The sequence below is a fragment of the Oculina patagonica genome, chromosome 1 (genome assembly GCF_052425735.1).
Source record: "Oculina patagonica isolate OP01 chromosome 1, crgOcupat, whole genome shotgun sequence".
Taxonomy (NCBI): domain Eukaryota; kingdom Metazoa; phylum Cnidaria; class Anthozoa; order Scleractinia; family Oculinidae; genus Oculina; species Oculina patagonica.
Window position 1 is genome coordinate 22,558,302 of NC_135758.1, and position 17,074 is coordinate 22,575,375.

Below are 17,074 nucleotides of genomic sequence, written 5' to 3' on the forward strand. Positions count from 1 at the left end.
CTTTCGTCGGGGAAGACGTAAAAGGGACAGAATGCTCGAAGTCTGTTTTGGGAGAATTTGGGCGGTGTAAATTGTGCGTTCTGGTATCAATCTTTTACACTATTAGGGTGTTCTAGGTAGAGCGCCAATGTTTTAACTCCTCAAGCAAGGTATATTTTACTGTTGCATGCTGAAGAAATAAAAGCTTTAGATCAATCAAGCATTAAAATTTCTTCAGAGATGAAAGGACTCGATGACGTTTTTATAATCATTTTAAAAAGCGCTTGCCGTATTTGTCGGTAGGCCTTTCTCGATTATGCTAGTAAAACTGGCATTTAATGCTACTAGAAATTCTCGCAAAAAGCCAAAAAAATGCTAAAATAATGCCTGATTTCCTTTAAAAATGCCACTTGAATTCCAAAAATGCCTTGTTTTATTTCAAACAAAACGTAAAAACTCTCGCATTATATGCTCATATCAAAAACAGGTGATACCTAATAATTGTTTGTTTATAAAAAAAAAATAAAAAAATATATATAAAAAAATTCTTATTTTTTTTAAATAAAAAAAAAAAACAAAAAAAACCACACACACACAAGTAACACAACGCACAAACAGTCGAAACAGACAGAAAACAATCAAATTGTGTAATCAAAATTGTGAAACTTTAGGATTATTTATCCTTTTGAGTTCTGAGTGCTGAAAATCTGGATCAAAGTCATGAAAAATGACGGAAAATGCTAGCAATTCTTTTTTGAAGAAAAAACGAAAAAAATTCTCGTTTTCCCAAAAAATGCCGAAAAAAATGCTAGCATAATCGAGAAAGGCCTATTTGTCGGTCAGTTTTGGACCCTAGGCTCGATTTCCAGCCGTTTTTCGGGAAAATGAGCCCGCGCTCCTCCCCCCCTCTCGGGGAGGAACAAAGACCGGACTCGAGGAGGCGGCGGAAATCGAGCCTATTTTGGACCCCGGCGGGGAGGGGAACGGTCATCCGTCGCCAGAGAGCGTCCTGTAGGAAACTGGGAACTAAAATCATTGCAAACACTAAGTTTCTGAAACGCCTTGGGTAAAACTTGTGCAGGAAGAAGCGGAGAGCGCCCGCGGAGAGCTTTTCGCGAGAAAACGAATCCAGAGGAACAAAAGGTAAGAAATTAGTTACGAAGAGGAAAGAATTTACTTCCAGGCAAACGATCCCCGAGCCGTGAGTGACTGAAGGACTTGTTTTGGGGTTCATGTCATAGAAAGTTTTATGCTTTAACTTGCATGGACCAAAGTAAGCTCAGTTTCCTGTCTAAATAGAAACCCAAAGATTTTGAAATGCAAATTTCCATCCAAGAAAAAAACTTCTTCCCCTCTCCTGTATAGATACAATAGTAGTATGTAGCATAGACACAATAGTAGTATACTCCAATTATGCTCCCGTCATTATTATCATTATCATTATTATTATTATTATGATCATCATCAACATCATCATTATCATTATTTATTACCATTATCATTATTATTATCATTATTATTATTGTTATTTAATTGTTATTATTTTATATTAATATTATTATTAGATATGTCTAGCACGCACGTGACATAAGCCGCATCCTTTATGGAGCTAAAATAAAGTCGAACTGACCAATCATATCGTGCGTTATTCCCCAAACATTTTATAATTTCTAACACAAGTATAGGCCCAGCATAACCTGTTGGAGCATGTGTTGCTAACTTTTTCATATATTTTCATTTTTTCGCAGAAATTTTTGAAAACTAATTGTCTAGAAGTTTGTTAGATGTTAAGGCAGATATATAATGTTTACAGATGAGGAGAAGAGGTGGTTAGTGGTAGGAATTTGCCTCTCAAAAGTTCTTACACCAGCATTAAGGAAGGTTATTGAACAAGAACTACAGCAACTCCACCAGAACTTGATACAACCACCAACCAACATTCATCTACAAACATCTGCCTCTCATCTCAAATGCCTTCCTCCTTCTACACTGCGTCTGAATTACATAAACATTAATAACAACAGAGCACAAGCATCACACCACAGCTATGATTACAGTGTTAAAGATGAAGTTTCCCTGGCTAAACTCTTTGTCAAACCATACATGGCAGGCTTCACAGGTTTTGAGGAATCATTAGACTCATCTGCGGCAGTTTCCATTTTATGTGGGGCACCAAACTTTGTTTACCATGGAATTGACATCATTGCAATGGATGTGCGCAATGATGTTCGCAATGAATGGGGTCACTGTAAGTTTCCAACATGGACTGAAGCCTACTACTTGAAATGTTTTCAACTTATGGAAAATCTGATCAAAAGACTGAATCTCCCTGTGGCTTTTGAGGCAAAGGTTTTGGACGATTTAAAGGAATGGAAAAACAGAGGTAACTGGTTATGCGCTTCCTTGCATTGCATTGAGACCTTTTTATTCCTGTAAGGGGGATTTAAATGTTACCTGCATGCTCAGTAATGTTCTTTAGTGTGACACCAAGTTATCTGAACTGCGACATACAGCTGCAAGGGTCTCTATCAGTGTGGTCAGTAGCAATATCAGAGGCAGATCCAGGATTTTTCTTAGATGGTGCACCACTAAGGAATGACTTAACTGACTTTTTTTTGCAGAATACAAGTTGTATAAGAAAGACTTGGGTCATCTCAGGGGGGAGGGGGAGGCACCCTTTGCACCCTCCCCCTAGATCTGCCCCTGTATACGTAGATTGTTCCTTACAAACACCTGCCTATTAGGGACAGTTCACCTGGTCCGAGAGGGAGACCAAATTCCTACAAAACTCCACCTCTGTAATACGGTAACCTCCGCAGTGAGGACACTCTTCCCCTGTCCCTTTGGTATTTGTATTAAAAAGGTTTGACTGTACTATCTTTTAAACAGGAAGTTCCACTGTCAAAGGAATGACACCTCCCAAATTTCACACCTTTTGTGTGCAAAATGCAATTGTACACTTGCATTCACGGCATGTTGCACAGTCAATGTGTAAACTGAAATTTCTTCAAAATCTTATAATAAAACCAAACAATACCAATGACGACTATAGATAAGTTTTACATTACATTACATCACATTTCATTACATTACATTAAAATATTTACATATTTTTACACAACAATTTCGTTCTTAGCAAAAATAAAACACATTAGCACCTTTAGTAGTAAAAAGTGCAGAATGTTTGTCAGCTGTTTACCCTTTGATGGTTGATCTACAGTTGGGTGTGGCCCATTCTAATAAATGTATACATGTGTTATGATAAATCAGGCAATAACAAAGACAAATTTATGTTCTCATTTAGCTCTTTTCTAAGTGACTTTACTCAAAAATTTAGATAACTTAATTGTGATGAATATAAAAATGAACATGGTATTTCAACACATTATAGGAATTGACATGTGCTTTGGACAGCCAGTCAATAATGATGTGTTAAAGCTTGTTCAAGAAGAAATGTCAACATTAGTTACATCTGTTGAGGAAAACAAAGAAACCTGGATGCAAGACCATGAGGGATTAAGAAGCAACCTTCAAAATTTGACACAGCTATTTGCACTTGACATCAAAAGACTTGAAGCCAAGCATGTGGCCCTGGAAAGTGGCCTCAATGTCCTCAAAGAAGATCAGTTGAAGATTAAAGAGTTGGTGGTGGAAAATGAAAACATAGCGTCATCAAATGCAACTCTTATACACCAGGTTAAAGACAGGTTTGAAGAGGAACGCAAAGGCCTTCGAAGTCGACAGGAGGTTCTTGAAGGGAAAGTGGTTGGTTTGTCCCAAGGAATGGACAAGATGACTTCAAAAGAAATAAACTTCTTCAAGAGTGGTAAATGATTTACATAGAAACTATTAGTGAAATAAAAAATTAAATGGCAGGGTAATGACTTAGCATTGATGAACTGGGTGTTCTTTTGAAAATGTCTAGTTAAATCAAGTTACAATCCTTTAAGTTCCTTACTTATCAAGGCTCGCAAAAAGTGCTGTCCTGTCATCCAGGACAAGTAGATTTTTGTGCTGGGCAAATAAATAACTTTTCATGCTCACTTGCCTGACAGGCAAGGGCCCATTTAAGTCAACTGTCACGAGCAAGTAAAATTTGACAGCTGCTCTGTCTGAAAGTCAACCTGGAATTAAATTCTTTTTCAGCCAAGGCTGCACGCTCTAAGAAAAATTACAAGGAGCCCAAAGCCTCCAAGCTATGAGATCCAGGGTGCCCAGCATAAAGCTTATATGAGAGAAATAAGATAATCTGGTCGCCCAAAGACAAAAGTTAGTCGCCTGAGGCACCCGGGCACCCTTAGAGCACAGCCCTGTTCAGCCCTTCATTAAGGATCTTTAATCAAATATTTGAAAATCGTTTGAGATTTTGCAAGATGTTTTCACCAGGGGCCCATCATCAGGCTGTGTAAGTGATTGAATAACCAACTGTAACTTCAGTCTATAAATCTGTCTGCTTGCCACCTGGTGGCCAACTGACCGTCAGTTCTTTTTTATAAAACCTATTTTTTTTCTTGTTCGTTTCAGGACTCCATTGGAAACTGCCTTTAGTAGTTCTCTTTGGTATTCTTCTGCTCTTCCTTTATGAATACTATTCCAGAGGGTCTATGCTTCGTTATTGGTATTGTCGGAGAGGAAGCATACCAGGCCACACATTGTCATTTGTTTTCAAGACTAATGATCAACAGGTACAGCCCAGGGGGACTCCCTTATTTGGTTTACTGTTAATGGAGGGGGGGGGGGTACAGGATAGGGAGGAGGGAGAAATTGGCTCAACGAATAGGGAGGAGGGAGATTTACCCTCCTGTCCCTCCCCTTCTAAATGGGGACATGCTGAGAACCCGGGAATGGTATCTTAAACAGCGTATTCAATTTTGCTATTTAAACATGGTATCTTTCTCAAAATTTTTGGCTGGAAATTGTAAACAACATGTTTGTGAAGCTACTGTTAGTTTGTGATTCAAGTTCTGACAATGCACAAGAAGGTGATGGGTGCATCATGACAGAAACAGAACATTATTATTACCCTTACGACTGACTTCCGGTAAGTCATGTTCACTACGGTTTCAAACAAAACAACTTGACTTCTGGTAAGATGGGTCGTCTTGCAGAAGAGTTGACCCAACTCAGTTGGTATATATTGAATGTGTGTCAATTTTTGGTGACCCAATATTGATTATCATCATAAAATAAATGGTTGTCATTACAACATCATAGCCTGGTTAGTCCAGTCCCTGAACTCCCTCCTCCACGCGCCCTTTGTAGGGGTTGAACCCAGGCGAGAGAAGAGAGAGTCCGAGATAACTTGCATGCGCATGCACAGAATTAACCAATAAGAAACGAGGAGTGTGGCATTAATTGCTTGGGACAGACGCGTTAGGGTTAAAATTGCTCGCTCGAGAGACGAATTCAACTACACGACCAAGCGCGTGAATAAATGCAAGAAAAAAACTGTGCTCAATTGCATCCAAAACAAATTCAATGAACAGGTACAAAATACCAGAAATAGTTGACAGATAGCGATTTGTGTTTTGACCGTTAGCTTTTAGTATATACTATGACAAGGTAGGCCTTTTTAAAGTTTTCCTGGTGATCCTGCTTTAGTACACGGTCGCATAGTTCAACTCGTCATCTGTGTACACGCGTTCTAAAAAGTGCTGCCAAATATGGTTTTCCCCTGATTTCGGGTGAAAAACTGGCGCATGCGCATACAAGTTATTCTGAACTCTTTTCACACGCCTGGGTTCAACCCCTATAAAGGGCACGCGGAAGAGAGGATTCAAGGACTGGAGTATAGCCTGGTATAAACATTTTTGTTTGCCAGTTGCAATTGCTACTAAGTTGGAAACAAGCTGAGTGTCTTTTCATGTCTGCTTTATTATTCTGTCTCATTTTAGACACCAACAGTGAATGGAGTTGAGTTCAGTTGGGAGGCTTTAAAAATCAAGCTTGGTCTAAACTTTCAACAGATCAATGTTTCAGGTATTTCACATTTTATGAGCGACTAACGACTCATGACTAACTGACACCAGAACTAAGTCACCCGAAATAAAATGACCAAAACTGCCAAAAAAAAAAACCAGAACATCAAAACCTACAACCCCAGACAATACTGTTGAGAAGGTGACCTAGGTTGCGCTCCCATCCCCCTCGTTCGATTTTGAAGTATACTTAGAGACTTAAATCACAGCATATTGTCTATCGTAATGTTCAGAAATACTTCAACATTGATATGGGGGAGAGGGGGCCCATACACGTTGTGTACGTACCTATAGATCAGATTGAAGCTACGTTTACACGGACACGGTTATCAATCAACACGGTTTCATGACCTCGAAACCGCATCGAAAACGACACGGTTTCGAAGTGTTTACACGGAACCTATTTAACCATTTTCCGACTGTTTTCGAATGTGATTGTATAAGCAAGCGCTGCTCTCTATGCGTGTTTCACCGTGTTTACCCTTCGTGAGCCAGCCAATTTGTGCCAAAATACGTTGCCGTTTTCAAATCGATGCGGTTTCGTCGTTTTTGACCGTTTACACGTCCAACGAAACCGTATCGTTTTGAAAACGCTCCACTTTTGACAGCGTTTTCAAAACGACCCGGTTTCAGTAGTGGTCTCGATCGGCGCCGTGTAAACGAAAGGCGTAACCGCATCGAAAGCGATGCGGTTACAAATGAAACCGTGTCCGTGTAAACAGTGCCTGATTTAAAAGTTGTTGTTCATTTCCAACCTTCCCAAGGACTTCTGTCTTGGGTTGTAGCCAAAACCTAGGGAACGAATCGACCGGAGAGCCTGTTCACAGGTTAATCAAAACCAGGACTGATAATGGTGTGGACGACCAGGAGGAGAAAAAAATGAAAGAAAAGAATAAAAAATGGCTCTGTCTAGACGTTATATTACTTGATGTTTTAAATTGGTTTTATTTTTGCAGTACTTTGCACCGTTCCGTTGCCATGCACTCGACAGTTTTTTAATTACTTTTTGCATCCTTTTGACTTTTTTCTTTGTCTTTCTGATGTTTTTTTAATTAATCACAAGTGTCACTGTGGTTGACGGAGTTAACATGTCCACTCCCAAGGCTGACTCGCCCCCAGTCGTCTTTTGAGTCCGTCTTGAGTTTAGGACGCTGAACACGGAGGGAATTATGGGAAGGAAGAAAAACATCCTTCGCGTCTTGCAATTTTTCGAATAAGAGACGACTGGGGACGAGTCAGACTCCCAAGTTGTTAATTTTGATTGGTTAAATCAAATGGAACCCACTTAAAGATATCATGTCAAAGAGTAATCAAAACTTCGTGACACTGCGTGTGTCACCAAAAAGGCATTGATTAATGTATTTTTGAACTTATTTTTTTGTAGGGGCCCGGTATTACCTTAACATTGACCGCTGTGCCTGGGGTGGCGTGATAACTGTACGTTCTGTGCTGGATAACACTCCTCAAGTGCGGGGTGCCGAGGTCCTGGCTGTGAACTCTGAGTGCACACAAGTATATTATAATGAAGACGGAATTTGGAAACGCTATGAAAGTGCCACAAAGTCAAGCATTCGTTGTACTGTCGCAAACAGATGAACAAAGAGAGGCCTACTCTGGGACCCAAAATCGCCCAAAATCGCCTAAAGTCGCCCAAAGTCGTTTTTTTAAGTCACCCAAAGTCGCTTTAAATAGTATAGATAGTTTCGCCATGATGATTCCCATGTACATGTATACCACAACTGTACTTAGGTCGGTCACCTAAAATTGCCTTAAAGGTCACCTAAAATTGTCTAAAGTCGCTCAAAATCGCCTAAAATCGCCCAAAATCGCTCGTAATTTTGGAAAAAATAAGCTAAAACCGCCTAAAGTCGCCCAAAGTTACGGCGACTTTGGGTCCCAGAGTAGGCCTAAAGAGAGTGGTGGAAAAGAAAGTAGCTGGAAGCTGACCAGTTGGGTATATTGCAACGCTTGAAGGAGTTAATTCGGGAACACCGAACAGAAATCCATCTAGTGGCTGGGAGAGGATTACAAGGTCAAGGCTAGCACCACGCTCTCCTGGTGGAGTCGAGGAGGGGAGAAGATTTAGTCTACTGAAAAAAGATGAATGCCGATTTGCCCGATGGATCAGTCACGACCGGGTTTCTCGTGCCTAAAACCAAAACATACACTTTTCTTTTTTTGTTCTCTGTCTGTGTGTGTGTGTGAATGGAAATCGTGTCCCGTTTTTTTTATACTGTGTAACCTTAAATGCAATATTTTTTTCCGCTTGGCCCAGCCACTTAGCTCGATTAGCCTTAGCTATTTCTAAGTGGCTGTGCTCTTTTTTTTTATTGTAAATTTTTCCTCTTGCATGTATTTATTTATTGTAACTCTTCTGGGCACGAAATAAAAGATTGTTGTTGTTGTTGTTGTTGTTGTTGTTGTTGTTGTGTCACATCCAGCCAATCACAGCAAACAGAAATAATGCAATGAACCAAATTAGAACTAAAAGCAAAAAAAAAAACAACATGCATCTGGAGCCAAGCGTCGAAAAGCGCGGGTAAACAGCACTGATTCTGGTTTTGTCCCTGACAGTAAAGAAAAAGAGAAAAATCCCTTTCTCGACAACGTGCAAACCCATGAACAGTTGTGAGTTGGCTCAAAAACGCAATTTTTCCTCGGCAGTGGTTGACTTGTTTATACACTTTCGCGCATTTCGCGCATTGGCTCGTTTGTATTTACATCTTATTTACATTGATATGATTGAACAAGCGTTGGTGTTGGTTTACGACTCGACGGTCATAAATCATATTTGTGTATATATCCACTATAATGTACGCCAAGAGAGTAACAAATAACAAAGAACATTCCAAGTTAATTAGAGTCATGAGTCTAAGAGAACTGCACCCTTTGTCAGGCAAGGAGAACATTGTCATGATCAGAGGCAAAATTCAAGAGTTCTTTTCACTAAAAAAATGACCCTTCAGCGTTTGCTCTCAAAACACTTTTTTATATATATATATTTAAAAAACCAATGCTTTCTTTTCTGTTTCTCTACAAAAGTGGTCAGGTCCGGACCAATTTTTTGACAGCCGGTTGCATTCGCGTGATAAAGCTAAGTGGGCCTTCAATTTTCAACTCTAGTTCCATCTCTAATACTAAGTATCGAATTGCGGTCGTTTCGCCTACGCGAGTTGTGTAGCTAACGACCAGTTCGCTAACGAGTTAGGTCGTTTCGCCTACGTCTAAAGTCGTTTCGCTCACGAGCTGTAGGTCGTTTCGCTAACGTATATTAAAAGTTAATACCCTGAAGTCTCTTTTAGTTCTTTTTCATCAACAGAGAAACAAAGCTTCTTCATCAACAGAATAAGACAATCAAACTCACGCTCTTGCCGAAAGACAAACTCCAATCGCTTCAAGAAGTTAAGCTTGAAAGCCCGAAGTTAGCGAGCTCTAATTTCCAAGACTTAATGCCGCCATTTTGTTTCCCAGAAGGCAAATTGTACATTGTAAATTCAAATTAGTCCAGGTATTTCTTCTTTTCAGAAGCGATTCTAGTTTGTTTGTTTTTTGTTCAAGATTAACGCTAGTAAATGAAAACAACAAAGTAACAACTATTTACAAACATTTTTCTCTCGAAGCCTAAGTCCTAAACACATTTTTCTCGAAGCCTTACTTCTATTTTATACAATCAGTGAATTATTGAGCACGAGCTGAGTTGTCACGAGCCCGGCCGTTAAGGCGGGCGCAGGTCTTCAGGAGCTGGTCGATGGTCTTCTGTTTCTTATCGTACTTGTCCCAGCTATCGAACAGCTTTGCCTGAAGGTTCCTGTATTTCTTTCTCTGGATACGCTTAAGTTTTTCGGCAGACACGAGCCTAATTGCAACTGCTGTCAGTTTAGCCTCTTTATCGAGAAGCTCAACCAGGGTATATAACGGCAATCCAGAGTGAGGGGGGCAAAGGGTTTATGCGTGACACGTGAAAAGGGCAAAAATTAGTCCGTGACGCGTGAAAAAAGGGCAAAAATTAGACCGTGACGCGTGAAAAATAGTTAGAAAAGAAACGTGATCCGTGAATTCTGCTGTTTCAAGTATACGTGACACGTGAATTTGGTTAAAACTTGTGCGTGAAACGGGATCACGAACCCCCCTTTGGTACCCTCCAGAGTGGCCACCGGCTCGACGATTGAGTGCGTTGTGCCACCCCTCAGTGTCGTTGTTGGTGCGGATGGGCTGTTTGAAGACGCTCCAGTTTATACGGGGAGGGAAGTCTGCACTCTCGATCCACTGATTCTTCATGTAATCGACCAGTTTTTGTAAAGGCTCTGTCTCTGCCTGGAGTGTGAGTCGCTGGAACACGGACTGTATCTTGCGGTGGGGTAGAAACGGTTTGTAATCCAAGCTCCTGGACCTGTAAAAAGAAATTAACTTTTAGTCGTAAAAAGCCATAATGGTAGCCATTAGCCGTAAAAGCCACCAACTCATTGAGCCCTCAAATTAACTATTATTGGTCATTATATTCTTATCAAAGTGAATACAATCTACGACTTCACCCTATATTCTTCATCAAAACGAATTAAACAGATTATTTTTTCAAAACGTAAGTTCTCTTAAGCGATCGATCTATTTATTTAAATATGAAGACGCTTTGATGATCATACTCAGAAACCCATAAGATTGTTGAAGAAAAGCTGGGTGAAATAAACTTTTGATCACGTATACTTGTTTACAATGTTGATCAGTCTTCTTATGTTACTTTTTTTCAAAGTGACCGTGATATGGTGGCATATCAGGTCAGTGACTAATCTCGTACCCAGATCTTCTCAACCCTCGAAGAGAACATCTGGTAAAGTCGGATTTTGCTCGCGTCAAATGTGTCAGAAATGTGACACACGACGAAACTACGCATGCTCGGCAATTTAGTAGATGAAAAGCTCACTTGGCCGCTGTAAATAGCTAATGAACTTCTTTCCTACACAAGGAAAGACAAGTAACACAATCTTGAAATAGAGTTGAGGAAGAAAAAAGTCGCCAGTCCGTGTTTTTGCTGATAAATTAAAACACTCAATCCAGCCTTCAACGGCGGGGAAAAGCGTGCGCTGTGTTTGACGCGTACAAGCTAGCTGTACGCGTCAAGTACGCGTCAGATTTGCAAAGTTTTTTGCCCATCTTTTTACCCACGAATATCGTCATTTTAAAACATTTTGTTCTAACAAGCTTGAACTACAAACTGTACCTATAGCTTATTCGCATTAGTAACGTTCAAAACACGACTGGTTTGTAGAAAAGCCTTTAAAACCAAATATTTTCCTACTAGCTAACACACGGTACGCGTGTGCGAAACAAAGTTTGCATCATCCGCACGCAAATGCTGAAGCTGTTTATCAACCAATCAGATTGGCGAATTGAACGCAGTTGACCAGATGTGTAGTACCGTGGTAAGTAGACATCTGGGTACGAGATTAGTCAGTGACTTGATATCGTAGGATATCAGGACAGTAGATCGCGCTTCTGATTGGCTACTTGAGAATTTGGGTACGGTAATTATACCTAATCGTACCTTTTTGGTACGCTTCGGCGGCATATCAGGCGAGTTTGGTCGAGCCATGGTTCGTATGCAAAATGTGTACCTGCTTGTATTGATACTTTTTTGGTCAACATTTTTATCAAGTCCTCTTCTCACATTTTTTTATTCGTTTGTTTGGAGTTTCATTCCCTAAATTTTCAAAATCCAAATTTAGCGAAAAAAATTGGAAACTCCGACTCCATTCTTTCAGTGTGAATGTTTCAGTTCTCGTCGGCAAACATCGCGCAATTGGCGAGCGTGCTCAAGTTTAGTTTTGGCGGGAATTTTTTTCTCATTTTACGACCGGTAAGAAACAGCTACTTAAAAATACTCGTTTCTGTTTTATTGGTAAAACCTCTTTTCAATTCAACGTACGGAAACACTACTTTAAATCAAAGTCACTTGATATCGTAGGATATCAGGACAGTAGATCGCGCTTCTGATTGGCTTCTTGCGAATTTGGGTACGGTAATAGTACATATTATAAAATATGAATCTTCATAATACGTTAGTGAAACGACCCACGGCTCGTTAGCGAAACAACTTCAGACGTAGGCGAATCGACCTAACTCGTTAGCGAACTGGTCGTTAGCGAAACAACTCGTAGGCGAAACAACCGAAACAACTGTAGTCGAAAATACTGCAACCAGTATTGCGATCGGTATAGGACATTTATGAAATGAAACGGTTTTTTAAGCCGATCTGTTTTTTTACAACCTTAATTTTCGGTGACTTTACTGTTCAAGGAGAACTCTGATGAAGGTGAATAGTAAAGTCAACGAAAATTTAGGTTGTAAAAAACAGATCGGCTTAAAAAACCGTTTCATCTCATAAAAGTGGTCGAAACATGACATGAATGAAATGATTTTCTGATACTGTCCAAAGAATCGAAGCAATTGCTTTCTTTAGCCAGAAAAAAATATACATATGGAATTAATGGCGTAAAGGATACGAAAGACATTACATGTGTAAGAGTTAAAACAAAGTCTAGTGTACGTATGGGGCTATGATGTCCTTAACCAGCATAACTGGCGGGATTTCGTGTAAAAGTGCTAACGAGAGCGGCGCCGCCACGAGGAACATCGCCGCCGACGAAAATTTCCTCGCGCCTTCGCAAGTTCAAGTGTCTTTATTTTCGCCGCTCGCGTTCGCGGCTCCACAAAGCACTTCCGCGCGAAATCCCGCAGACGTTTTTAGGGGTTTAAATCCTTTTTTTTTTTTTTTTTTTTACAAAGGTATAAATGATTTCAGTCATTTATCTTAAATCGATGCGCGATGCGGGATCCAAAAAATTTTGTGGGCGGGACGCGGGATAGACGCGGGCACGTTGATGAACCCGTCGAAACGGCATTGAAAAGTGTAAAATATAATTTTACTCAACCCAACTGCCTGGAAAACTCAGATGTCCATTTTATAGATTCCCAAAATCAAGCGATTTGGAATAACACATACAGTGTGTACCCATCAAATAATAGAAGTGACCGCTAGTTAGAGATGGCGTTTATACACATCGATATCTTTCCTCTTGACTGATTTCTGTTTAGATTTCCCACACTTAAGTGTGCGCTATATTTACCGTCGAAAGAGTCTCCGGTATCATGAAAAATATGCCATGCCTGTCCTGGGCCAGTTAGGACACAGTCAGGTTAAATCCAGGATTAGCGCAAATTTTAATTTCAGTTTTGAAAGGTTTTGTCATTATTCCAAGGGCCGGTTTTGTAGGTTTTGTTTCTTTTTACAAGATACTTTGATTTATCTCAAACTTTATACGTACAAGAGAAATTAAAATCGATTTACTTTTAATCCTGGATTAGTGACCATTGAGCACTGTGCTAATCGATAATCGGCTTTCGAACGATCGAGCCTAGAAGTCTGTTATGGAAACGAGAATGGCACAGGCGTGCGTAATTGTTTTGGCTGAAGTTTTAGATAGGCGGGGTACTCGCTGTTTATTTATATGTAAAGCAAATTATTTTTAATATACGTCTGATTTTGCGGGGGAAAAAAGACTCCATAAAATTTTAGTGGTTTTGCACCTGTAGCTTCCACATCCGGGATGTCTGGAGTTAAAGATTCGTGATCATGCGCACTGTGGTAGGCTCGAGCACGAGAACGCGGTAGTGAGGCTCGGTTTACTTGGCGTCCGATCACTGTCTACAACTTCATGAGCAGCTGAGGTAAAATATTCTAAAGTATACTTCACCATGTTAAAGATTGGCAGTAAAAGTAACCTGGAGGGAGAGTTCCAGTGTAAGATCAGTCTTCTAGACGATACGGAGTTGTCATGCGATTTCAAGGTAAGAATCGTGTCGTAACAAGCGTTAGAAATTGCCCAAAGACGACCTAGCTGATAGCAGACGAACTTCTTTGATCTTTGCTGCTTTCTTCCAGCGATATGGCCGCCAAGTTTTGCGCAATCTGCTGCAAAGCTTTCTCCTGTCCTTTTCTTAGACCTAGAGATTTTGCACCGGAAGCAAAGGACGTTTGTTGTTTTGAATCCCGGGTTTTGAATTCGTGAAATCATTAGCCTCAAATCTCAGGCATACTGTGTGTTATCGAAGAGTGGAATGATAACATGACAAATTAAGCAACACGTTTCACGGGAAAAAATTGGTTACGTTCATTGAATTAGGAACAAAAAATAATATAAACAGTCATCGGTTTCTTGAGTTCGATTCTTGCATCTTTCGTTCATGGAATCCCGCCGATATTTTAATTCATTCGAGAATTCGTAGAGTTTGCGTGCGAGAAACGCTGAATTGCTGTTTAGGTTTTATTGCGTTAATTTTTCCCTTGATAACAAAGTCTTTTAAAATCAACAGAAGGTTTCCTTTTTCTTGTTTGTCTTCTAATATTATTTGTAGAAATTCAGGAAAATTGTGTCATGAATATATTGCCCCCGCGGTTCGAACTTGTTGCGGCGCCGTAGAACTTTGGTTCGAGCTTGAAATTAATTATCATTTTTCAACGTAGATTAGTTTTATTCTGTCATTGTTACAATAAGCACAAGGTGACATATTCGAAGAGTTTACAAGCTTGGAAATATAATAACAGGATCCTTCCGCGTTTTACGATAAGCGAACGAGAAGTTTAGCCAGTCGTTACTACCATTTTCGAGCGACCGTGAAAGGCCAACGTTTTCCCGCGTTTTTACATGGGTAAAACATTCAAGTTTGTCTAGCCAATCTGTCACGTTTTTCAACTGAAACAGATGACGAGTAGAGCGTGAAAATGACAAGTTTTGACAGCTCCGCCTCTGTGTTTTTGCACGTGAATCACAGGTTTTCGAAACGTTAAATCGAGTTTTATTTTACACGCCAAACTACATTTGAGTTACAATACCTTTAAAATTTGTGAACCGTATTAAAAAATTGTTTTACTGATTAATCTTTTGTTCTTTCCGCTGAAAAATGTGAGACAGCTGCTATAAATAGCGAACAATATTGACAGCCTGACAGTCAAGGAAACGCTGCCAGCCGGTGCCAGGGCAAAGTTTAGATTCAAAAATATTTGTCGTGCCGTTTTCGCGTCTGTGAAAACAATGTCGGTCGTACAGATCAAGGTAGTATATTCGTATTACTCGACAGAAAGGGTCACGCCAATTTTTTTGAGCGAAGAAGAGTTGTTAGAACTAAATTATGATGCGTTTAAGAGGAAAATCGTAAATGATATACCGCATTTAGGAAAGACAACGGACGTTGAAACATTGCGGCTCACAGTAATGGACCAAGGCTACCATGTGGATATATCGTCAGCTTACTTTCAGCATCAAATTAAAGGAATTTTGGAAAAGGACTCCACTAAAGCAATTGAAGTCAAGGCCTTGGTGTTTCAGTCTCCTGGTGTTGCATCTCCACCGAGAAAAAAAGTTAGCGTCACATTGTCAAGCCCAGTATCAAAGAAGAAACTACCTTTCACGCGGGATTTTACAGCCTCGCATCATACCGCTCAGGATTTTGAGCTAGACAAACCTGAGGAAGGGAAGAAATGCAGTACTCCTTTTGAGAGATTCATGAAGAAGGCAGAGAGTGATATCGAGAGGAAGAAAAGCGAGCTACATAAACTTGAAATGGAGGAAAAGGAAATCTCGCTCAAAATACTCAAAGTGCAATCTAGTCCGTCAGATGGCAACATGTGTCGAAACTGTCACCTTCGACTTGGACATACGGCCCGAAATTGTGCTTATGGGAAGTGCATGTCCGTATTTAATTGTGGTGAAGAGAAGTTACATCCAGGAGAACTCAACAACAGGGGGCGGCGACTTGCCATTAAAAAACTAACATCAGAAATATCAAAGATGGAAAGAGAAACGCAACTTAAAAAAGACACTGCACGGAAAATAAACCAGTCGTTATCTCAACAAATAGAACAAACAATTTTAGAGGAAAATGCTGGTGCATACACTTCATCTGGAGGTTTACGGAACTGGTCGCTGTTGCGCAAACACGTGTTTATTGTCGAGAATTATTGCAAACTAAACTATGGAGGAAAACTTCCACCAAAACACAAACTATCCAATATCTTAACACACGCACTAGAAGCGGGACACCGAAATGTGTTAAGTGAGTCGGAGAAACATGCCAAATCAAGAAAAAACCCAGCGCAAAGTACTCTGGAAAATCATGGCATTATTTTTCCGCAGGCAACTGAAACAAATAAAAGTTTTTCTAGTTCTGATCTGGCTTTCCGTTGCCGTCCAGCAACGAAGGAAGAAGAGCAAGAACAACTGAATATGGTTTTGAAACAAAGCTTAATTGAAAGCGGCATGGGCGCAAATGCACAACAGTTAAGCAATCCTTCTTCCTCTTTACCTTATCACCACTCAAGCTACCATGGAGCCTTATACATGCCATTCTCGCCGGGAATGGTAATGGTTCCACCACCCGCTAGATTGGACGCCTCTTATCAGTCGCAGACGAGTCCTTCACCACAGGAAGGTATCTTTACTCATTCCACTCCGAAACCGCCTATGCAATGTTTTCAGCATTCTCTTGCTGAAACAGATACGAGTAACAGCAGCCTTCATACTGCAGCTGGACCTGAAATGCTGACGGAGGATGAAACAGCAAAAGAAACTGCTCATTTGTTGCTTTCGCTGAACTCCAAGAACATTGAGAACAACACTTTTTAACTGTCGTTGACTGAGCTTGCAAGTTTTGCTCTTGTCTCACATAAAACGCTTCTTCAATTCGTTCTAAAATTTAATCAATAAGTTCGTTAGGGATTCGTTGTGTTTGCTGACATTTTCACGACATATTGATGGAGTGAAACTTTCATTGTGTTTAATAGCTTACATTATAGAACTTAAGTTGTGTTATATTTGACAGTTGTAGGGTGCGTGTACTAATTCGTTAAATTTATTTAGCGCTGCTATGTGTGCAAGATATCGTTCCTTTTTAGCACAAATTCCATGTATGGGTGCACTACTAGTATATTAGCTGTAACTAACTTGAGTTGTTTCAAGACATTGTTTCTTGGATTTGTCTATTAAAAATTTAACTCACGTTTAAAATTCCTACCAGTTAAAAAACATACATGCGATATATTAAGACGAATCATCTACCACAACAAA

At 40.0% G+C, this 17,074-nt stretch overlaps 1 protein-coding gene across 1 annotated transcript; it reads left to right on the top strand.

Annotated features, from left to right (window-relative positions):
* Positions 1-1,021: 1,021 nt before the first annotated feature.
* Positions 1,022-7,974, top strand: LOC144637290 (uncharacterized). The gene is made up of 7 exons (XM_078496449.1): positions 1,022-1,122; positions 1,728-2,362; positions 3,371-3,805; positions 4,504-4,664; positions 5,874-5,958; positions 7,342-7,563; positions 7,875-7,974. The coding sequence occupies exons 2-6, from the start codon at positions 1,783-1,785 to the stop codon at positions 7,551-7,553; spliced, it is 1,473 nt and encodes a 490-aa protein (XP_078352575.1). The 5' UTR covers positions 1,022-1,122; positions 1,728-1,782; the 3' UTR covers positions 7,554-7,563; positions 7,875-7,974.
* Positions 7,975-17,074: the final 9,100 nt, after the last annotated feature.

Excerpts from the sequence above, each read along its gene's own strand:
- LOC144637290 (XM_078496449.1), top strand. The coding sequence starts at position 1,783 with ATGTTTACAGATGAGGAGAAGAGGTGGTTAGTGGTAGGAATTTGCCTC. Across the intron at positions 2,363-3,370 it reads AAAGGAATGGAAAAACAGAG|GAATTGACATGTGCTTTGGA; the intron begins GTAACTGGTTAT and ends AACACATTATAG. Across the intron at positions 5,959-7,341 it reads TCAACAGATCAATGTTTCAG|GGGCCCGGTATTACCTTAAC; the intron begins GTATTTCACATT and ends ATTTTTTTGTAG.